The sequence below is a fragment of the Xenopus laevis genome, chromosome 2L (genome assembly GCF_017654675.1).
Source record: "Xenopus laevis strain J_2021 chromosome 2L, Xenopus_laevis_v10.1, whole genome shotgun sequence".
Classification (NCBI taxonomy): domain Eukaryota; kingdom Metazoa; phylum Chordata; class Amphibia; order Anura; family Pipidae; genus Xenopus; species Xenopus laevis.
The window spans coordinates 50,359,467-50,384,916 of NC_054373.1; the positions used below are offsets into that span (position 1 = coordinate 50,359,467).

General features: G+C 37.6%; 1 protein-coding gene across 1 annotated transcript; it reads left to right on the forward strand.

Annotated features, from left to right (window-relative positions):
- Positions 1-12,718: 12,718 nt before the first annotated feature.
- med31.L (mediator complex subunit 31 L homeolog) lies at positions 12,719-20,032 on the forward strand. The gene is given in 4 exon segments (NM_001096032.1): positions 12,719-12,774; positions 14,584-14,658; positions 17,036-17,132; positions 18,993-20,032. Coding segments are annotated over 4 exon segments (387 nt in total). The 5' UTR covers positions 12,719-12,752; the 3' UTR covers positions 19,186-20,032.
- The last annotated feature ends 5,418 nt before the right edge of the window (positions 20,033-25,450 follow it).

Sequence of the window (25,450 nt, forward strand, 5' to 3'; positions counted from 1 at the left end):
ATATACAGTACAATCTTATAGCTAGAATCCTAATATCGCTTCAAAGGTGGAGATATATTTTATTTGAGGTGGATTTATCTTTATGATTGAATGCCAAAACAAGGTCAGCTTGCTTTACCCTAGTTTTTAATGGGACAGTCCAAATGTCTTGGTTATCTCTGATCTGATCATGATTGTCCCATGTAGAACATTTTCCATTATGGTATGGCACAAAACTTCCAAGTACATGATGGAAAGGAGCAAGGGAGTCCTGAAATGAATGCCTACCTAGAGGAAGTGTTCCTTCCAGGTTTCCTTTAACACACAAATACGCGCAACTGTCTTGCAGGGCCGGAACTAGGGGTAGGCAGAGTAGGCACTTGCCTAGGGTGCAAAGCTGGGGGGGCATCAGGCATGTACCTTCTCTGTCACCTACCCCGTGTCCACTCCCCTCTCTCCCAGACCATCTGTTCTACCTCCCCTTCTTCTTGAGCAGTGATTTGCATGTACACAAGTGAGCGTCACTTCGCTCATGTGTACACCCAGCCGGCACAAAACCGACCAGGTTGCCTAGGACGCCTGCCCGGCCTCTGCTGACTTGTGTCAAGTGATTCGCTCAATAATACTATTAGAATATGGGACCTGTTATCCAGAATTCTTGGGATCTGGGGTTCTCCACATAACGGATCATTCCGTAATTTGGATCTTCATACGTTAAGTCTACTATAAAATCATCTAAACATTAAGGGGCAGATTTACTAAGCTCGAGTGAAGGATTCGAATTAAAAAAACTTCAAATTTCGAAGTGTTTTTTGGGCTACTTCGACCATCGAATGGGCTACTTCGACCTTCGACTACTACTTCGACTTCGAATCGAACGATTCGAACTAAAAATCGTTCGACTATTCGACCATTCGATAGTCGAAGTACTGTCTCTTTAAGAAAAACTTCGACCCCCTACTTCGGCAGCTAAAAGCTACCGAAGTCAATGTAAGCCTATGGGGAAGGTCCCCATAGGCTTGCCTGTGATTTTTTGATCGAAGGATATTCCTTCGATTGTTGTATTAAAATCCTTCGATTCGTTCGATTAGAAGGATTTAATCGTTCGATCGAACGAATAATCCTTCGATCGTTCGATCGCAGGATTTGCGCTAAATCGTTCGACTTCGAAGTCGAACGATTTTAGTTCCTAGTCGAATATCGAGGGTTAATTAACCCTCGATATTCGACCCTTCATACATCTGCCCCTAAATAAACCCAATAGGCTGGTTTTGCTTCCAATGAGGATTAATCATATCTTAGTCTGGCTCAAGTACAAGCTACTGTTTTATTATTACAGAGAATAAGGAAATCATTTTTAAATATTTGAATTATTTGGATATAATGGAGTCTATGGGAGACGCCATTCTGTAATTCAGAGCTTTCTAGATAATGGGTTTCCGGATAACAGATCCTATACCTGTTCTAACAAAAGTGATGCCATTTGCCCTATGAAAGACTAACAGTGCAACTTGCACACAATTTACCAAAGTAGACCCTAATTTACATCTGCCTTGTTAAATTGTACTCCAGTTTTGGCCACAGTGGGTAAAAAACAAGTCAAACTGCGCTTGTTGTTTCCAATTTCCACCTTGCAGTTCCATTTGTAAATGAGCCTTTATTTGTAAAATACTATATTTCCCTGTAATCTTTCAGAGTATAAAAGAGTGGACTGTGTCCCATCTCACTTATATTTAGTCACTGTATCAGTCTAAAAGGGGAATAAACTGAAGTTTAAAGCAAATTAACATAACTCTATAGTTTTTCCCCCCCGTTCATTGCATAAATAAAAAGCAGTGCAAGATTTGATGGAAATTGCAAAGTACTCTATAAACGAATTAGTTACTTTTCTGTTTTTGGCTTAAGGGGATACTTGCTTTAACATTTTTTTATATACCTTAACTGCAGATAAAATTATGCACCACATTGCCACCTAATGTTGCTTTGATTGACACCTGGAATTTACAACCATGTAATGGAGTAAATGAATGGCATCATGCTATCATACACCGTTATAAACACAGAGGACTAACAACAACAACGAGAGAGCCTGGGGTTTTGTGCCATATCCTTTGTCCTTTATTAGCAAAACAAAACATATTCGGGGGAATCTAATTAAAGTCACAAAGAGCAAAACAATTCGAGACCAATAAGAATAAAAATCACATCTCACAATGTAATATTGTTCCTTGTTACATTGTGAATTGTAATTGTACATTGCAAATTGTAATTGCGCACTCTTAAGAAGTGCTTGAAGGTGTCGTAATCTTTTGGAGCAAACATAATGACTTTTTCAATAAGAATTTTTCTTGGCGCAAACTATAAAATTCGCAAACGGTCTACTATTGTCGAAAGTGGTCGCTAAGCAATTTCTGTGTTCGCAAAAGCTATAAAAAATTCACGCAAAGCAAAATTTGTTCGCTCAAAGGCATAACTTTTTGCATTGCGAATAGTTTTTCAGTTACCGACTTTTATTACATACCCCCGATTGAGAGCTAATAAAAGGGAAAATATTATAGCAATACATAGCAATCCAAAAGAGAGAACAAAATATTACTGAACATATAGGACAGTACTGACAAAACCAATACAGAAAAGAGTTTTTATTTGCATATGAAATGCATGTTAGGTGCTCTAATTTTAGCTTCAGCTAGGCAGGGCGATGGAACGCCTGCTAAAAATATCGGGCTAATGGGAATTGAGAAATGGGGGCTGTATCCAACTGTAAATCAGCTGGTAGTGTTGACTTGGCAGGGTATCGGAACTCCTGTTTAATTTTACGTTAGCACTGTAGCTGTGGTATATGGAGAGGATTCCCAACAGTGATGTTTTGGGGGCATCTGGGGTATGAGTGGATGAAATTCCTTTATCTCCACTTTGCCCCTTCCACTCTTCAGTAAGTATAAGTGCAGGGTTACACCAACTTTTTGCCTAACTGATCATTTTATGGGTCAGGGATTTTCGACTATTATTTTTAATTGGATTAACAAAGGTAATGTTTTAACTGGAACATTAACTCCATATACAGTATATAAGACTGAATGAGGAGGTGCAATTTTGTGGGTAATTCTGTTCTTGTTATCTTATTTATACTATTATTTTTGAGCCTGCACACCTTCTTCTCCATACTAGTGGAAGGTGCTTTCCCCTATTTCTTGTACAAAAATCCATTGGAACACTTTTAAAGCAAAAAAAGGTAGGTCTTTGGAATAAGATCGCCTCCATCTGTAGCTCAGCAAACATGACAAATATATAGTATCGCTATTTTATCATAGCATATTGCAATAGAATCTTTAAATCTATTTATTTCAAGCAAACTAGTGCTTAACCAAGATAAAGCATCAGGCTTGCTATACTCCATATTTCATTTATAATAAAGTTTATAATCAGATTCCTGTGTTACAAACTGTATCCAGTCTTATAAAAAATGAAGTTAGTCAATAGCTATTAACAAATGTACAGATTTTGAAATTTACTGGACAGTACTTTGAACTATAGAATACAGTGACTTGCACAGACAGGCATTTTTTTGCAATGTGTTTGTCTTTAGGAAAAATATCTATTTAAATAACCACATTAAAGATTACAGGGCATTGTCCTCAGTTAAATACACACCAATGGTCACAGGCAGCATTATATGTCTCTAAAGAACATGGGCATGTTGTGACTCTGTAGAAAGAACCATAATAGAACAAGTCTCAATGTATGAGTATGAGTTGGAGTTGGCTTTTTTCAACCCTGAATGGATGGTCTGGACAGATTTAATTATAGAGAACCTTGCAACATATATTCATTTCCTAGCTGGTGTATATTTTTCCTTAAACTCACATAATAACATGACAGCTCAGCTTACTGTGGAAAAAAAAAATGCTTCTCTTCAGTTTTACTTTTCCGCAAGAGAGGCAACTAGTGTATTGCTTTTACCTGTACAGAGAATTTGCAGAGAAATAATGCTATGTACACATATATAAATATATAAAGTCATATTTCATTATCATTTTAAGATAGATAAATGCAAACTGAACAAAAATGAAAACAGTACATTTTTAAAGGAGAAGGAAAGCTATGGAGGCATTTTATTGCCAATAGATTAGCTGCAATAGTGCAAGCTAGAATGTTATATTTATTCAACAGAATGTTTTACCATACCTGAGTAAAAAGCTCTAGAAGCTCTCTGTTTGTTTAGGATAGCAGCTGCAGTATTAGCTTGGTGTGACATCACTTCCTGCCTGAGTCTCTCCCTGCTCACTTATAGTTCTGGGCTCAGATTACAGCAGGGGGGGGGAGGGAGCAAACTGAGCATGCTCATGCCCAGGGCAAGGAGGTTTAAGCTGAAGGCAGGAAGTCTGATACAGAAGCCCATGTGTACACAATAGAAGGAAAGAAATGCTGTGTTTCTTTTGACAAAGGAGCAGCACTCCTTTGAGGGTTTACTGGTATATTTAGGTGGACCTTGCTGATAAGGTTAACTTAGTTTTAACCTTTCCTTATCCTTTAAACAGGCTCCTCACTGTCCAAGATCTTTTCACATGGATCTGAATGTTAAACTGGTAATTTTCTCTGTACAGGTAATGGGACCTGTTATCTAGAATGCATGGGACCTGTGGTTTTCCAGATAAGGGATATTTCTTTAATTCAGATCTCCATACCTTAAGTCTACTAAAAAGTCATTCAAGCATTAAATAAACCCAGTAGGATTGTTTTGCCTCCAATAAGGATTAATTATATCTTAGTTGGGATCAAGTACAAGGTAATGTTTTATTATCACAGAGAAAAAGGAAATATGTTTTAAAAATTTGAATTATTTGATTACAATGGAGTCTATGGGAGATATCTTTCCCGTAATTCGGAGCTTTCTGGACAACGAATCCCATACCTATACTGAACACTTAGGGGCAGATTCACTAAGGGTCGAATTTCGAAGTAAAAAATACTTCGAAATTCGACCCTCGAATTGAAATCCTTCGACTTCGAATATCGAAGTCGAAGGATTTAGCGCTAAACGTTCGTTCGATCGATCGAAGGATTTTTCGTTCGATCGAACGATTAAATCCTTCGAATCGAACGATTCGAAGGATTTTAATCCAACGATCGAAGGAAAATCCTTCGATCAAAAAAAGTTTAGCAAGCCTATGGGGACCTTCCCCATAGGCTAACATTGACTTCGGTAGGTTTTATCTGCCAAAGTAGGGGGTCGAAGTTTTTTTTAAAGGGAAAGTACTTTGACTATCGAATGGTCGAATAGTCGAACGATTTTTCGTTCGAAACGTTCGAATCGAAGTCGAAGGTCGTAGTCGAAGGTCGAAGTAGCCCATTCGATGGTCGAAGTACCCAAAAAATACTTCGAAATTCGAAGTATTTTTCATTCGAATCCTTCACTCGAGCTTAGTGAATGGGCCCCTTAGAATCTGTATGGTAATGACAGAATTCCATGTCAATGTCTGCCAAAACTGTTCAGCTTCATTGCTTTTAACTACCTTCAGGTGCAGGTTGAGTAAACTACTAGTGCTGCATCAAGAGTTTCCCTTTAGTCTACCATCACATATCTATATATATTTACTGATAAATCCCACTCAGAAAAAACTCAGAAAAAAACTTGTAGCCGCTTTAATAACACATTTTAGGCTTGATACTATACTACATTTAAAATAAAATGAACTGTGTTAGATTAGTTTTGTTTCTGATGAGCTGTATAGTTAACTTTTCCCTGTTTAGCCCTAGAAAATGATAAACTGTGCAACACACATTACCCTATAATGCCACCTCCTGTATTATAGGATGCATACTCTTAATAAATGTATTTTTTTCTTACCAACACAGGGCCTGAATCCCCTTTGTTATGTGAAAAATACTGGCATTGTTTTAATGTGCGGTGCCTTCACCTAGTGGGATCCAGGATTTCACCTACGGGTGGCCCACTAGGAAACAATAATAAAATACACAATTGCAGTAAGTAACTTTATATAACTGGAAGAAAAGGGCAAGATTGAATCACAAGCAATATAAACCCTGCACTGGAGTACCCATGTGATCTTCCAAATCCTGGCGCAGTCTCTACCCAGGACACAGTCCCACATTCCACTCCTGGTGGACAAATACAGTTATAGTCACAAGAGCTCTTTACCCGAAGTAGCGTTACCTGCCCCAAATACCTCTCCTTTGGAGTAGCTCCCACATAGCAGGCACAAAAACAACACCTGTCCTCACACAGGAGACATGTGCTGGAACCTTTCAATACCCTTTCCTTGAGCAGAAACTGACCGAAGGTTCACACAGAGCTGGTACTGGCATCCACAGCATCTCACAGAGGTATGCAATCTTCAGTCCGGGCTCCAACACTCATCCAGAATGTGAGCACCCCCAAGCCTCTTTCAAAGGAATCCATCACCAGACAGCTCCCTTACTTGCTCTGCTGCCTCTGAGCTCCAGACATCTTATTCCAGTCGAGCTGTGTGAAAGCCTCAAAGGTGAAAAGTGACTGTATATATGTTTATAGTTTTTGGAAGTACAAGCAGTAATTTCTGCACAGATTGTGTTACTGATGCCAAATAAATAGAAGAAAACCTAAAGACCAAACATTTATAACTGCAGTAGTCAAAGGAATATAATATGTTATATGCTATGTTGAAAATAAATGATCTGAATTTCAACACAAATTTATCCAGATTCCTGCAGAATCATATCAGATGTAGTCATAAGTTGATTCATCCAGGAACTGTCTTGGTACATGTATACAGCTGTCGGTCAAATGGATTACTGTTCCACCTGATTTGAATCTTTAATTAACAAGTATTAGACAATTTGGCTACATGAATGTGTGTTGTCATTGTTGCCAGTCATACTTCCATTCACCACATACATTATGGGGGTTATTTATTAAAGGTCCAATTTTAGAGTTTTTTAGACCTTGAATGAACTCACAACTCGAATGCTTTGTAATTTAAGAAAAAAAAAGTGAATGGAAAAAACTCAAGTCGGCGAGTTCAGCTCGAGTTTTTGATCGAGTTTTCAGGCAAAACCCTCTGAAAAAAACTTGAACATCATGAAGGCTATTAACATCTTCAAATGGTTCAAGGGATCTCTGCCATTGACTTCAACATGACCTTGACATGTTTCAGATGGTGTATTTCTGAATTTGAGCTGTTTCCAGTGTCTGAGTATAATAAATCTCTAAAAATTCCGAGCTTTATCAGATAAAGTACTGGCTGCCTACTGCTAATCTCTACAAACCACCCTGGGGGTTCAGCAATGCTATTGTGGGGATTTTTTTTATGAGCAGACTGTAGAGTGTAGGTTTCATGCCCAAAACTTTAGGGATTCCTATTGATTAATCATGTTGTAAGTACACTTTATCTTGATTTCTTCATGTCTAAGGGACAGATATAAAAAGATAATCTCTTCTAAAACCTGAACTCATTTGCAAATGGAAAAAAAGAGAGCAGACAGTGTGGGTTGGTAGAGGGGAAGTATGTTTCCCATAGATAACTCTTTAATGGAATGTAGAAGATGCACAAAAGTTGTTTGGACAATGGATTAGTCGCTGGTTGTTTAAACTTGCTAGGCACAATGTTCTAGGCACAGAAACTACATTCTGGAAGGAATAAATGTGTTATATACTCTTCTCCATTCCAGCTATATATATATTGATAAGGGATCTTTCTGTAATTTGGACCCCCCATACCTTAAATCTACTGAAAAATAATTTAAACATTAATTAAACCCAATAGGATTGCTATGCGTCCAACAAGGATTAATTGTATCTTAGTTTGGATCAAGTAAATTGTACTGTTTTATTATTGCAGAGAAAAAGGAAATCATTTTCAAATATTTAAATATTTGATTATAATGTCAAATGGGAGACACCTTTTCCGTAATTCTGCGCTTTCTGGAGAACGGGTTTCCAGATAATGGATCCTATACCTGCAGTAGATATAACCTGTACACCCTCTACAGTTCTGCTACTGATTATTATTAATTCTATTTAAAACACTGATTTTTCAGCTTGTTAATTAGGTTCCAAAAGGGTCTGTAGAGACACACTCTCATTCTTTATAAAACAAGACTGAAAGGTCTTTAGATACTTGTCCACACTGGTTAAAATTATTCTGGTATAGCATAGTAATTATTTGTAACCATTGTTTTTGTATTAAAAGAAATATTTCTAGAAAAAAACATAGCCCTTCTTGTTCATACTAGTTGTAAAATATTTTTAATTATGTTTCATCTAAATGCATATCATACTGACCTATCATTAACTGCCTTTCTGTCGAATTCAATGCATTGGCTGTGCAGCGTTTAGGCTGAATTAGACCTTGCGTAACCTATGATGAACTCTCCTGGTCCAATGAAAGACTCAGTTGAATTTGAATTCCTGCAAAACAGTCTTGCATGTAATTATTCAGGGAATGGCTGCAATGGAATTATTGTTTGGGAGCGGGTAGCATTCCCATACATGTTCTAGCATAAAAAGTGATTTTTAAAAAACATCTCACGGGACATGTAGAAAGAGAGTGTTGATGTAACCTTTCTTCAGAACTTAGTAAGGTCAGTACGGTGCTGTCATTGTCAATTTGGCTAACTTGTCGATTGGCCACAATATATTATTATATATATGGATTTTTTTAAACTAAGCTTTATAGACCCAACTCTACTATATATCAGGTCACAGGTCATATTGTTTCCATGGGAAAATAAGAACATTGAAAGAATTTCAAAATTGTTAAGGTTTCGGTTTGATTTTGGTTTGAAAAACGATTGCAATTTCTCCAGAACTTAAAAATGTTTTCATTGACGTAGTCTTCATTTTTGGATGAAATGTCTTATCCTTAGCATCAATGCTGTTGTACCCTTTTCCAAATAATTGCTAATTGCCTCATTTTTGATAAGGGTTTTTTTTATGGCTTTATAAAAAAATCTTACGACAACATTTTTTTTCTCTTCACCCTGAATAGGCGCTGAATAGGCGAAATGGAACTGGAAAATCAGCCGTTCGTTAACGTCAAAACTTTTTTAAATAAATTAGTAAAACATATTACAAATGACCAATATATTCAGGGAATCTACTTATAATGGTTCCAAGAACGTTGGTACAAAAAAGTGCACAAAAATGGAACATAAAGTACCTGTTCAAGTCTTTACGAGAATGTAATTAAAAATGCAAGCAATGTTTAAAATGGCGTTCTGAATAAAAATCATTCGCTGGTGAATATTACATTGCTAAGCAAAGGTTAGCATTAACATCTGTTATGGATTTTCATTAAATATTTAACATATTACATTACCCCATTAGACACATAGGGGCAGATTTACTAAAGGGTGAAGTGGTCGTCTGTAGCAAAAATTCGCCAGAAATCTCATCTGCCGGGACATCGCCAATTTACTAACAGGTGTACAGGACAATTCGCTAGCAAAAGGGAACGTCGCTAGCGTAGTTTTGGCTACAGAGACGCAGCTTTGCATTTCAGTGAATTAGTGTAGTGGTTACTAATGTACGCCTTGTTTAGAGGCACAAAGTGTGGCGGAGCCTTCACTGTTGAAAATTCGCCCTTTAGTGAATTTGCCCCATAGAGGTGATTGCATTATATGAACACTCTCAATGCACCATGTGCACTGTGGGTCTGAGAGTCCATTGAAGAACATTGAAAAATAAGCATTTTATTATGTATGCATTTAAGACTTAAACTTGTATTTCTTTAGAAAATGCCAATCTGTCTGTTTCTAAAGAAAGGATGATTCAGCCAAGCTGGTCTGGACAGAGTGTAGTGATTAGGGTCAATAGAGTAAGCATGCTATTCAGGATAAGCAGTCATGCAGATTTAATTCTACTGTGAGATTAGATATCATAACTTTCTTTTTAGCAGTTAAGCCACTGGATGCTGTTTTATTAGTGTTTCATCTGACCTACACAAAATAAAACGTTTTATTTTTATTACTTTATTTGTGTAACATCCCAAATCTTACTCTTATCAATAACCTTTATTTATACAACACTGGCATGTTAATGCAGGGAACTAATGACTTCTGCCGGCAGTAGGGGATCACGGTATTAACATAACAGAACAGTTAAATTAAAGGGGTGGATGAACTTTTAGTATGTTATAGGATTGCCAATTGGCAACTTTTCAACTGGTCTTCATTATTTTTTTTTTTATACAGTTTTTGAATTATTTGCCTTTTTCTTCTTACTCTTTCCGGCATTCAAATGGGGTCACTGACCCCATCTAAAAACAAATGCTCCATAAGGCTACAAATGTATTGTTCTTGCTACTTTTTATTAATCGTCTTTCTATTCAGGCCTCTCCTATTCATATTCCAGTCTCTTGTTCAAACCAATGTTCGGTTGCTAGGGGAACTTGGACCCCAGCAACTAGATTGCTGAAACTGGAGAGCTGCTGAATGAAAAGATGAAGAACTGAAAAACCACGAATAATAAAAAATGAAAACCAATAGCAAATTGTTTTGAGAATTTCCCTTACTATATCATACTAAAGGTTAATTGAAAGGTGAACAACCGCTTTAACCTCCACCTAAACATAATATGTAGGTACTGTCAAATAGGCGGATGTTTTGTAGCAGTTATTTTTTAGGAACATACAACTGTGGAATTCCCCAGTATTGTACCAAACCAGAAGGCACACATCATTATACATGCATATACGTCAACTCTTTGAAGAGGGAGACATATGAACTATACATATTGTGCATGGTATGAGTTCCCAGTTTTAAAGAGGAATGTTGCCATGTATGTTAAACGCAAACTGATTTAAAGACATCAGTGAAGGTTTGCTATAAATGTTACATGTGCATAGCAAATTCAGGGTTATTTACCAGCATAGCTGGACACTGTGGGCACTACAGGACAATTTAGTTTGAAGATGTGGAATTACGTATGTTAGGTGCTTACAATATAAACAGGGCATGATTTCTACAATCCGTGGGTTGACATATCTATGGAAAAATGTACCCAAGAAGAGGGTTGAGAAATGGTGCCACTGCAACCCCAGATTACATACTATTTCCACATCCTAAAAGGCTACAGACTACAGGTGTCACTGGCAAGTCTTGCAGTATGGTTGCCCACTAATTGCTATATTAGCCATTCAGCACAAGGATTGTATGCGTCTCTGATCTTTTTTCTGTAATTTTTATTCATTCTTTTCAAAAGCAGAAATTCACAGAAAGGGGCAAAAGTAGGTGGGAAGAGAAAGTGAATTAGTGGAACAGATTAAAAAATGTATTTATATTTGGGGGGTGTTACAGTAAAATAATACACACACATAAAATATGGCATTTTAGCCATATTCATTTTTAGGGTTTAGTTCTCATTTAAATGGGTTATCATAGCAACACCGGGCATGGTGGACTATAGTTCCTAGTGTATGTATGTTCATAAGGAACAGTTTTGTGTACTTTATTTAATGATTTAAAGGAGAAGGAAAGGTTAAAACTAAGTAAGCCTTATCAGAAAGGTCCACCCAAATATTCCAGTAAACCCTCAAAGTAGTGCTGCTCTGAGACCTCTGTCAAAAGAAACACAGCATTTCTTTCCTTCTATTGTGTACACATTGGCTTCTCTATCAGACTTCCTGCCTTCATCTTAAACCTCCTTGCCCTGGGCATAAGCATGCTCAGTTTGCTCCTCTTCCACCCCCCGCTCTCTGCTGTAATCTGAGCCCAGAGCTATAAGTGAGCAGGGAGAGACTCAGGCAGGAAGTGATGTCACACCAAGCTAATACTGCAGCTGATATCCTAAACATACAGAGAGCTTCTAGAGCTTTTTACTCAGGTATGGTAAAACATTCTATGGAATAAATATAGCATTCTAGCTTGCACTATTGCAGTTAATCTATTGGCAATAAAATGCCTCCGTAGCTTTTCCTTCTCCTTTAAGGATAGAGCCAGGGTAGCCTAGATTGCGAGCACAATTTGTAATAGAGTTTAGATTGTAAGCTCTATTGGACAGGGCCTTCTTGTATTGGTTTGCTTTCTGTGTTCAGTATATATACTCATTTATTGCACAGCACTTGTGTTATATGCTAGAGCAAGGGTTGCCACAAGTATTTTACCAGCCTGACCAGTACAAATTTTGCTTGACCCCCAATGTTATTAATAGGGAAAAAATCAAAATATATAGAAAGGCTGGTATTTTTTTCCAAAAAAAGGTGGCAACACTAGTTGGAGCATTATAAATATGTGATAACTGTTACTAATCAACATTCTTTATTTGGGAAGATTAAGTTTAAGATAGAAGGTAAAATAATTGTTCATATCAATAAAAATCTATATTATTTTGGGGCATTAGATTTAAGGATAGGATAGCGGTTAGGCTAAAAGCGCAGCATTTTTTGCTTTAATCAGCTTTAGATTGATCAGGGAATGAGCTGTATGCGCATAGGATCTCAGCTTTACACGTAAAGTTCAAACTAAACTACTATACAGTTGTGTCGCCGCTATACTTGGATCTAGCTATGTTCTGCTGCTCCTACAATTCCACATTTTACAGTTAGTGACACTTTCATCACTATTACTACAGCACAGACAATAATAGACGCCACTTTGTCCGTGTATTATGACAACTTCCTATCTGCTCCAGAACGAGGCTTGGCACGCATTCGAATCGTCTTGCGTCAGCTGAGACGTTCTTTTACAGGCATTTCGTCATTTCCGGGTTAATTGGTTACGTTACGTTTTTATTGCCGTGGACATTGGAAGCTTATTTGTCTAATAGCGCTGTTATGGCTGCAACGATGGAGACAGGTAATAGATGTCGGAGGCAGCGAGATTAAAATGCCTCTGAGACCCTGGCTGCTCAGGTCTATGGGAAATGCTCAGGTCTATGTGATGGGACTGTATTTTAAGTACGAACTATTCGGAATGAAAAATGTAAGGCTTCTAGAAGCAGTAGAGTTGGGCTACAGTCAGTTCTAGCTGCTGGCACTAACATAATTTACAGAAGAACATTGGTCCCTGTCCAATAGAGTTTACAGTATAAGGTCCCTGTCACTTACTCGGGTCCATTAAACTTGCCTGTTTGTTTTTGGGGCGTCTAAGAAAAACTGGAGGAAACCCACACGTGTATATATAGTATTTATCAAATATAGATCTTCTAAACCAAAATATTTTCAGATTGCTGTTTATATAGTGAATAAAGTACCCCCTCTTGCAAAATATAAGGATATTATAAGTTACAGAGGAGTTTCATGGCCCTTCGGCCGAGTGTTTGTATACAGGTCATGGAACTCCGAGGTGACTTCTAATATCCTCATATTTTGCAACTGGGGGTACTTTATTTATTATAATACACAAGTTTTAGTGAGTCATGTAACAGAAATGACATCAGATTTCGGGATTTCAAACTAAATGGGAAGAAGACTTAGGTATTTTAATAGAGGAGAAATAGAGGAGAAATCATGGAGTCAGATATACCAAAATATCTTCAAAATCTCAACAAATATTTATTAAAACTTTATTTACTTTATTAAAAGAGAACGGATATAAAACAGTTGCAAGATGGTATATGACACCGCAGAAACTCCATAAAATGCAAAATACGATCTCTCCCCAATGCTTTAGGGGATGTGGGGAGGTAGGGACATATATGCATATGTGGTGGGATTGCCCTCAAATAAAAAAGGTATGGAAATGGGTATTTCAGGAAATATGCAGGATATGCAGGTTAAATATTTTACCCTGCCCAAAAATTGCCTTATTAAATCTAATACCAAAAAATAAAACATATAACGAGCCTACTGCATTACTGATACTTAAAATATGCTTGGCTACTAGAATGTGCATAGCTAAACATTGGAAAGGTTCAATTCCTCATATGTGGGATTTTATTCAGGCTAAAATTAGGGAGGTATTGGTAATGGAGAAAATAACGGCACTGGTAAATAATGAGGTTAATAAGTTCTGTCAAATTTGGGAGCCTTATATCTCCAAATATCCAATTTACACGGGAATAGACTGACGTTGACCATAAGCTATGGTATATATTTTATATGGTCTGCTATATTTAATATTGTTAGTCCTTAATAACTCCATAGTATAACAACCTTATGTGTACTTATGTGTTTTTTTTTTTGTTTTTGTTTTTTGGGTTATAAATGTAATTGTATGCATAAGAAGGTATATAGTAAGCGGTGTAAATAATGCTGTATAATGAAGATAAATGTCAGCAGTATGTTGTCATATTAAAAAAATAAAAAAATTTTCAAATGAAAAGAAATGACATCAGAACTCACCGTTTATAAATGATGACATCAGAACTCACCGTTTATAAGGATATAATTTACAAGATATTCATGGCTCTTGTGTATTGTATATCAATAAATATTTAGATATAGTTTGTATTTCTGTCAGGCTGTTTTCTGTTTTTAGATAGCAAAAACATTGTTCCTCTGCCATTTATTGCGCATACAAGCTTACGGGACCGATTTATTACAATTTTCATTTAACATTTTTTCTCTAAAAAATCAAGTTTTTTTTTTTTCTCTAAAACCCTAAAAATGAGATATTCCTTAATACTGGAACACTGATTAAAAAAAACTTATGTTTACATTTCAGATGAGCAGCAGCGGATTCGCTTCCAGTTAGAATTAGAATTCGTTCAGTGTTTGGCAAATCCAAATTACCTTAACTGTGAGTATTTCCCAATCCCTGTTTCATTTCTGATGACATTTAAAGGGGACCCGTCACCCAAAAAAAGATTCATAATCCTATTTTATCACATCAGTCAAGCAAAAGGAACTTCAATTACACTATATAAATTATTTGAATCTTGTTTCCTTTAGTCTGGGAATTCATAATTATAGAAAGCAGGCAGCAGCCATATGTGGACACTGTTATTAAGACAAGCCTTGTATCATCTCAGAATCTTGTTTGTGCACCAGAATGGGGGACCTGATGTCCATCGCCATGCCCTGGCTACACAATTAAACGGTGAAGAGAACGGGGAACACAGAAATGAATGTACTTTATACCTTATACAGCAGGCGTTTATCAAATATATATACCCAAGCTGAGAGGGATTAGGAAAGTTTTTTGAATGCTACTTGGGTTTGTCCGTCTGGTACAAAAGGAAACCACTACAATTTTTTTTTTATATTTGTATATGCAAGGGTTAGCTAAGAGGAAAGGTTTTCACTTACAAATAAAATAGCCGGTGTCATTGCTGGAATACTTTCTGATCTTTCCAGTAAAATGACAACTCTTGGGGTTGGGTTTCTCGATCAAAAGATAAGGCAAACCTTCGGTCATTTATGTGATCGCATGTTGGTAACAAAATTGCATCCAAAGGTCTAAATGATTAATGTGGCAAGGGTCTCTTGAAAGGATACAAATTCTTTAATTGAAGTTCCATTGCAACTGTAAATGTCGTGTAGACTTAAAGGAATCAACTTATACCTTGGACCTGTGCCCCTGTTAGTAGAAAGCATGCACGGCCAGGGGTTCTTCTGAGTGAGCACCTTGGAAATATCCTCTTTTTTTTCTTTTGTCAATGCCTGGGGCAGACACACATGCAGTAGAGAGAACTTTTTTTTTTTTTTTTTTAAAGTTCGCCCCTCATTTTACTGCATATGTGCACTCGCGCAAAGAAAGTAAAAGAAGCAAGAGAAGCACTCTGTAATGCTTGCACAGTAACCGCTTTAGGTATCAGGTTAGTGATTACAATCACTATTATTATCAACGAATGTATTCATTTAGAACAGTTTACACAGTTTAATGCATCCCCTTTCTATAGCTGCTTTAGAAAGCTGAAAAATTAAACTTTAAAAACATCAATATTAGAAAAAATGGTCACAAATAGAAAGCAATTGAAAAAAGGCTTTATTTCTGGTAAACAATCTGCAAACTGAACTGAAAAAGTGTATTAAGGTGAACAATCCATTTTACATCAGATCATCACTACCATATTGCTTTTTGTACTAAATATCTGTCCTCGAAACAATTGTTTATCCTATAGTGATTGCATATGTGGGATGCTGTTTGCTAGGTGTTTTTTGTTAAAGGGGCAATTAACACCTTTGTTCAACATAAACCTTAAAAAAGAGTGCTTTCTTTTGATCACCATGGCTTACTTCCCAGAGGCACAATTGTCCAGTGTTAGTAAATGATTCCCACTGGTTCTTATTAAATAAGGTTGTCATGGTTTAGGAAAGGAGAGATATACTATTAACATCTCGTAAGTTATGTACATTATAGATTGGCCTCTACAGCCATACAAATCTATGCATTGCTGCCTGCAGTGCTACAAAGAAGGATGCATATGTTATACACAAAAAGACACTGTGCAGAGTAATAGTAGAGTATATTTAAACCTATATGAAACCCCAGTTTTTGGGTTTCCTTGAATTTTTGGATGATAGAGTGAATGTAGCTAGCATTATTAATGCTTAAAGCTTTTGTTATTGCCTTAATGCCTGTGGTAAACAGTTGCATTATACATAAACTGAGTATAAACTGAGTATATGATGAGATGGTGTTTATAATAAATACTTATATTTACAGTTATCAGATATAGCAGTTTGAGAAAGGGATTAACAGTCTGTGAATTTGATATTCGCCTTCATGGTAGGCTTCTACCCTGACAGGCTTCAAGCAATAGGGCTGCTGAACTTCAGACGGCTGATCCCTCCATGAGACAGTCTACATTGTAGGAAATAGTGCCCAACTGATATGACTGTCCTTTACAAAGAACAGATAATTGAACTTGATACAATTGTGAATGATGACGCTTACTTCCCTTAAAGGAATTGTTCAGTGTAAAAATAAAAATTGGTTAAATACGTAGGCAATGCAAAATAAAAAATGTATCTAATATAGTTAGTTAGCCAAAAATGTAATGTATAAAGGCTGGAGTGACTGGATGGGTAACATAATAGCCAGAACACTACTTCCTGCTTGCAGCTCTCTTGCTTTACACTGTTTGGTTACTTCTGATAATTACTGGAATTTTCACTTAATGTGTTACAATCTCCTAAATGCATTAAAACAGGTGTGCTTTTTTCCTCCACAGTTTTGGCCCAAAGAGGATACTTTAAGGACAAGCCCTTTGTGAATTATATGAAATATCTGCTGTACTGGAAAGAGCCAGAATATGCCAAATATTTAAAGTAAGTACATAATGTATAATTAGTAGGGATGCACCGAATCCAGGATTCGGCAAGGATTCGGCCTTTTTCAGCAGGATTCGTATTCGCCAGAATCCTTGTGCCTGGCCGAATATTTGCATATGTAAATTAGGGGTGACCCTATTTTGCAAGTGCAAATCAGGATTCAGTTCGGTATTCGGCCAGATCTTTCACCAATGATTCGGGGATTCGGCCGAATCCCAAATAGTGGATTCGGTGCATCCCTAATAATTTGTATAACTGCCTTAGGAATTAGGACTGTTTTTTTAGTTCAACAAGAGCAGTGTAAAACACAGGGCAAATTAAACTGTGACAACTGTGAATTCTGCACAGAAGGCTATGTATTTCTATTATTTCACAACTTGACCGAGTACAGACAGTTAATTGTAAGCTCTTAAAGGAACAGTAACACCACAAAATAAAAATGTTTCAAACTAATTAAAATATAATATAATGTTTCCCTGCACTGGTAAAACTGATGTGTTGGCTTCAGAAACACTACTATAGTTCATATAAACAAACTGCTGTGTAGCAATGGTGGTGTAGCAATTTAAAAAAGGCTATATGGCACTGGTTAAATAGTGGAAAACAGATACACCATTATGTTCTAAAGAGCTTATCTGCTGTGTAACCTGAGCTGTTTCTCCTTTGAATGGCTGCCCCCATTGCTAAACAGCAGCTTATTTATATAAACAATAGTAGAGTTTCTGAGGCAAGCACAGATGTTTTACCAGTTCAGGCCAACTCTACATTATATTTTTATTACTTTAAAACACTTTAATTTTTTTGATGTTACTGTTCCTTTAAAGAATACCTAAATCTCTGCTGTACTGTACAACTGAATGCCCAAGGGCTGCATATGGCCATCCAAAATATTTTATTTACCCTCTTGAGCATATAGTATAGTGAATCATAGTTGGATAGCACTGACCTAGATCATACCTTCTATAAAATATGAGGTTATAGTTCATTGCTGATATAGAATGCACAACATTTATGCCTGATATCTGTCAGAAATGTGAGTGCTGGAATTATCATCATGGATACACATGAAAATATGGATAGGTCCATTTAGTGTTCGTTTTAAGTAGTTTGCATAAGAAATAGTTGTAATGAGTAGATTTGGTTTCCTCTGAAGTTGCACAGGAAGTCTTTTGTTCCAAAGACTTTGCTGACCTAACATGAAGCTACAGATGGGTTGAGATGGCTGGAGGGCTGGCCATCACTCAGAGAATGGGGCATTTGGTTTAACAATCTGAAAACCTTCTTAGTTGATGCATTTAGCCAGCATATGTGGTTGATTGCTTATAACCATAGGACTAACATCTCCCTCCCTAGTGTTTATGGGATCCTACAATTTATAAAATCAGCAGCCCCCTATTACTGATATCCGTGGGCTAGGCAAATTCTGTGCATGCAGAGTAGGCACCTGTGGGAGCCCAATTCACTGAGTGTTTGTACTGCTACCCATATACCCTGGTACAGAATGTCCTATGTACACAATATATCCTTTATTTAGTCTAATTTTTAATGAATCGTTAGTTGCTCTTCGGCCTATTTGTGCATTAATGTATAATTTTTATATGCAGTGCATTATCTACTATACACACTTAATATAGTAACATTATTTTGCAATATCGAGTACTACTGTGGATCTTCTGTGCAGACTGGAAGCCATAAAGCTTTCTTGGAGGGTTAAAGCATTCCTGCAAGTCTTAAAGTGGAGAGCACAGAAGAGTTTATTTTGTGTTATTAATGAAACTGCATAGGGAAGTCATTTGTGTTCTGAAACTTCAATGGGAGACAAGATAGCTGGTTTATTAGTGTTTTGCTCTTTTCCAGGTACCCACAGTGCTTACATATGTTGGAACTTCTTCAGTATGAACACTTCCGGAAGGAGCTGGTAAATGCCCAGTGTGCCAAATTCATAGATGAACAGCAAATCTTACATTGGCAGCACTATTCTCGCAAGAGGGTGAGACTGCAGCAAGCCCTGGCAGAACAGCAGCAGCAAAACAGCACTTCCGGCAAATGATGGGCCTAATTGTCTCCAGAGAGCTGTGTGTTTGAGACTCACCACTGTTTATAAACAGTCATGTGGAAGTCCAAGGCCTCTCTGATTGGACTATGACATTGCAGATGCACATCTATATGAGGTTGCAGATCATGGTTTTATATCGTGGAACTCACTACTCCATGGTACTGTTACTAGAAGCAACTACATTTTCAGATAGTTGAATTCTAACATTGATGTGCTCTGTTGGATCTACTTGTCTCAGGCCAGTGAGTAAGCTATAAGAATATAATACTATAGGAGTTATACAGGCACATCATTATAGAGCACATAAATTAGCAGCACATTCAAAGCATGGGTGGTTGAGGAGAAGGCCAAATATGACAATAATTGTAATATGACCTAAGCTAGCTGCAGCACCCAGGCTGTGTACCATGGATTATTCTCTCAACAATATATTAGTCTTACAGAAGGATGGTGGCCATGTTAGAGCTTTGTTTTTGTATACATTGCCTTCTTTCTCAAGAAAAAATATGTTGCTTTGGGACTTGGCTGCAAGTGAACATAAATATGCAGAATGTTCTTCTGCAGCATTTACAGATTCTGATATGTATTAGCTTTGCTTTTCCTTCCTGGTGCAAATCGAATTTTTTTTTAAAGCCAAACCATTACTTAGGCTGGACTTACCTGAGATGTTTTCTCCTATGGCTTCTGTAGCTGAGATGTTGATCTTGGGGCAAAGATTCTGTTTAAATCTATGCCCTGCCCCACAGCTGCAGCAACCCGGGTAGAAAGATGTCACACTTGTAAATACTATATTTCTGGCTACCGTTGGGGATGTGTTTCTCAAGCAACAAATAAAGATTCATAAGAAAAACTTTATAACAAATGAGTCATGGTCGTTTCAAAAGCACTATAAGAAAAATTCTCGAGTTCCATATTTGCTCTAAAGGCAACAATATAAGTCCCCACCAGCAAGGGTCACACAAAATAGGGGAAATAATGCAGCTTAAAGGGCACCAATCATGACCAAAATCATTTACTAAGTAAATACACTATGTGAAAGTTCAAGAAATCTGATTTTTAACCCTTTCCCTGCCAGCCGTTTTGTCCTAGATGCGAACATCTACTGCCAAGCAGTTTTTAGATATTTTGCACTCTTTCACTTTAAGGGCCCTTCCTGGGGCGGTCTTTTAGTTTACCCAGGAAAACAATATATTGTTTTTTTCAGGACAACCTGAACTTTCAAAATATGCAAGAATTTTGGTGTAATTCTACTTCTGTAAAAAAATATAGGCTTCTAAGTGTCCAATAAAATGAAAAAAATCATGTTTCACAAAGAACAATCACATATATCAGAAACATTATTTACTTTATGTATGAGAACACAGCTGATTTGGAAAGGTCTATGTCTCCTGAACGCGGCAATACCAAATATATATTGTTTTATGGAGATTTCTCACTTGTATAGATCAAAATCTACAAGCAGTACACTAGCAAATGTCCAAAGCACCGCTCCCCAAACGGCATACTTCTGATTTCAATGCCAAACATTCCACTAACAGTAGGTTTACCCTAGAAAACTACCCATTATTAGAAAGAACAGATTCTGGTGAATCAAAAATGGGTAAACATATCGTTGTACTCCAAACTACCAAGTTGCAATTGTTTCCTAAAGTTATAATGTTTTATAGAAATTGGTGAATTTTTTGAAAAATGACCTCAAAGCTTCCAATCTACAGAATCGTATCTCCCACACATCATTAGGTATCAATGTAAAACACCACAAATATGAAAGCCTGGGGTCCACTGAACAGTTTGATGCCCAATATGTATAGGTGTACCCAAGCATGTGACATATAGGGGCCCTAAAATGTAGACACCTCATTTGAGCTATCAGTTCTGTAATTCCAGATACTGCAAAATCAACACATTTACGTCGTTTTGGGGGGGTCAAAAGTAGAAAAAGGTATGTTCACCCCAGAAAACCATATATTTTCGGAAAGTACACATTCCCACGAATCTAAATTGGGTATGCATGTGTTTGTACTCCAAAGTACAAAGCCGCAAACCATTCCTAAATTTGGTGATTTTGGTGACATTTCCAAAAATTACCTCAAAATTTCTACCCTGCAGCATCGTATTACCCACATACTTTTAGGTATCAAGAGAAATCACCCAAAATATGAAAGCCTAGGGTCCTCTGAACAGTTTGATGCCCAATATGTATAGGTGTACCCAAGCACGTGGCATACAGGGGCCCCAAAAGGAAGACCCCCGTATGGTCTGTCATTTCAGGTACTGCAAAATCAACACATTTACATCGTTTTGGGGGGGGTCAAAAGTAGAAAAAAGTGGGTTCACCCCAGAAAACCATATATTTTCGGAAAGTACACATTCCCACGAATCTAAATTGGGTATGCATGTGTTTGTACTCCAAAGTACAAAGCCGCAAACCATTCCTAAATTTGGTGATTTTGGTGACATTTCCAAAAATCACCTCAAAATTTCTACCCTGCAGCATCGTATTACCCACATACTTTTAGGTATCAAGAGAAATCACCCCAAATATGAAAGCCTAGGGTCCTCTGAACAGTTTGATGCCCAATATGTATAGGTGTACCCAAGCACATGGCATACAGGGGCCCCAAAAGGAAGACCCCCATATGGTCTGTCATTTCAGGTACAGCAAAATCAACACATTTACATCATTTTGGGGGGGTCAAAAGTAGAAAAAAGTAAGTTCACCCCAGAAAACCATATATTTTCGGAAAGTACACATTCCCACGAATCTAAATTGGGTATGCATGTCTTTGTACTCCAAAGTACAAAGCTGCAAACCATTCCTAAATTTGGTGATTTTGGTGACATTTCCAAAAATCACCTCAAAATTTCTACCCTGCAGCATCGTATTACCCACATACTTTTAGGTATCAAGAGATATCACCCCAAATATGAAAGCCTAGGGTCCTCTGAACAGTTTGATGCCCAATATGTATAGGTGTACCCAAGCACGTGGCATACAGGGGCCCCAAAAGGAAGACCCCCATATGGTCTGTCATTTCAGGTACAGCAAAATCAACACATTTACGTCGTTTTGGGGGGGTCAAAAGTAGAAAAAGGTATGTTCACCCCAGAAAACCATATATTTTCGGAAAGTACACATTCCCACGAATCTAAATTGGGTATGCATGTGTTTGTACTCCAAAGTACCAAGCCACAAACCATTCCTAAATTTGGTGATTTTGGCGACATTTCCAAAAATCACCTCAAAATTTCTACCCTGCAGCATCGTATTGCCCACATACTTTTAGGTATCAAGAGAAATCACCCCAAATATGAAAGCCTAGGGTCCTCTAAACAGTTTGATGCCCAATATGTATAGGTGTATCCAAGCACGTGGCATACAGGGCCCCCAAAAGGGAGACCCCCATATGGTCTGTCATTTCAGATACTGCAAAATCAACACATTTACATCGTTTTGGGGCGGTCAAAAGTAGAAAAAAGTAGGTTCACCCCAGAAACCATATATTTTCGGAAAGTACACATTCCCACAAATCTAAATTGGGTATGCATGTCTTTGTACTCCAAAGTACCAAGTCGCAAACCATTCCTAAATTTGGTGATTTTGGTGACATTTCCAAAAATCACCTCAAAATTTCTACCCTGCAGCATCGTATTACCCACATACTTTTAGGTATCAAGAGATATCACCCCAAATATGAAAGCCTAGGGTCCTCTGAACAGTTTGATGCCCAATATGTATAGGTGTACCCAAGCACGTGGCATACAGGGGCCCCAAAAGGAAGACCCCCATATGGTCTGTCATTTCAGGTACAGCAAAATCAACACATTTACGTCGTTTTGGGGGGGTCAAAAGTAGAAAAAGGTATGTTCACCCCAGAAAACCATATATTTTCGGAAAGTACACATTCCCACGAATCTAAATTGGGTATGCATGTGTTTGTACTCCAAAGTACCAAGCCACAAACCATTCCTAAATTTGGTGATTTTGGCGACATTTCCAAAAATCACCTCAAAATTTCTACCCTGCAGCATCGTATTGCCCACATACTTTTAGGTATCAAGAGAAATCACCCCAAATATGAAAGCCTAGGGTCCTCTAAACAGTTTGATGCCCAATATGTATAGGTGTATCCAAGCACGTGGCATACAGGGCCCCCAAAAGGGAGACCCCCATATGGTCTGTCATTTCAGATACTGCAAAATCAACACATTTACATCGTTTTGGGGCGGTCAAAAGTAGAAAAAAGTAGGTTCACCCCAGAAACCATATATTTTCGGAAAGTACACATTCCCACAAATCTAAATTGGGTATGCATGTCTTTGTACTCCAAAGTACCAAGTCGCAAACCATTCCTAAATTTGGTGATTTTGGCGACATTTCCAAAAATCACCTCAAAATTTCTACCCTGCAGCATCGTATTACCCACATACTTTTAGGTATCAAGAGATATCACCCCAAATATGAAAGCCTAGGGTCCTCTGAACAGTTTGATGCCCAATTTGTATAGGTGTACCCAAGCACGTGGCATACAGGGGCCCCAAAAGGAAGACCCCCATTTGGTCTGTCATTTCAGATACTGCAAAATCAACACATTTACATTGTTTGGGGGGGGACAAAGGTAGAAAAAAGTACGTTCACCCCAGAAAACCATATATTTTCGTAAAGTACACATTCCCCTGAATCCAAATTGGGTATGCATGTCTTTCTACTCCAAAGTACCAAGCCACAAACCATTCCTAAATGTGATTTTGGTGACATTTCCAAAAATCACCTCAAAATTTCCACCCTGCAGCATCGTATTACCCACATACTTTTAGGTATCAAGACAAATCACTCCAAATATGAAAGCCTAGGGTCCTCTGAACAGTTTTATGCCAAATATGTATAGGTGTTCCCAAGCACGTGGCATATAGAGGCCCTAAAATGAAGACCCCCCCCATATGGTCTGTCATTTCAGGTACTGCAAAATCAACACATTTACATCGTTTTGGGGGGGGGGGGCAAAAGTAGAAAAAAGTAAGTTCACCCAAGAAAACCATATATTTTCGGAAAGTACACATTCCCACGAATCTAAATTGGGTATGCATGTCTTTGTACTCCAAAGTACAATGCCGCAAATCATTCCTAAATTTGGTGATTTTGGTGACATTTCCAAAAATCACCTCAAAATTTCTACCCTGCAGCATCGTATTACCCACATACTTTTAGGTATCAAGAGAAATCACCCCAAATATGAAAGCCTAGGGTCCTCTGAACAGTTTGATGCACAATATGTATAGGTGTACCCAAGCACGTGGCATATAGAGGCCCCAAAAGGAAGACCCCCATATGGTCTGTCATTTCAGGTACAGCAAAATCAACACATTTACATCGTTTTGAGGGGGGCAAATGTAGGAAAAATTAAGTTCACTCCAGAAAACCATATATTTTCGGAAAGTACACATTCCCACGAATCTAAATTGGGTATGCATGTCTTTGTACTACAAAGTACGAAGCCGAAAACCATTCCTAAATTTGGTGATTTTGGTGACATTTCCAAAAATCACCTCAAAATTTCTACCCTGCAGCATCGTATTACCCACATACTTTTAGGTATCAAGAGAAATCACCCCAAATATGAAAGCCTAGGGTCCTCTGAACAGTTTGATGCACAATATGTATAGGTGTACCCAAGCACGTGGCATATAGAGGCCCCAAAAGGAAGACCCCCATATGGTCTGTCATTTCAGGTACAGCAAAATCAACACATTTACATCGTTTTGAGGGGGGCAAATGTAGGAAAAATTAAGTTCACTCCAGAAAACCATATATTTTCGGAAAGTACACATTCCCACGAATCTAAATTGGGTATGGATGTCTTTGTACTCCAAAGTACCAAGCCGCAAACCATTCCTAAATTTGATGATTTTGGTGATATTTCCAAAAATCACCTCAAAATTTCTACCCTGCAGCATCGTATTACCCACATACTTTTAGGTATCAAGAGATATCACCCCAAATATGAAAGCCTAGGGTCCTCTGAACAGTTTGATGCCCAATATGTATAGGTGTACCCAAGCACGTGGCATATAGGGGCCCCAAAAGGAAGACCCCCATATAGTCTGTCATTTCAGGTACTGCAAAATCAACACATTTACATAGTTGGGGGGGGGGCAAAGGTAGAAAAAAGTATGTTCGCCCCAGAAAACCATATATTTTTGGAAATTACACATTCCCGCGAATCCAAATTGGGTATGCATGTCTTTGTACTCCAAAGTA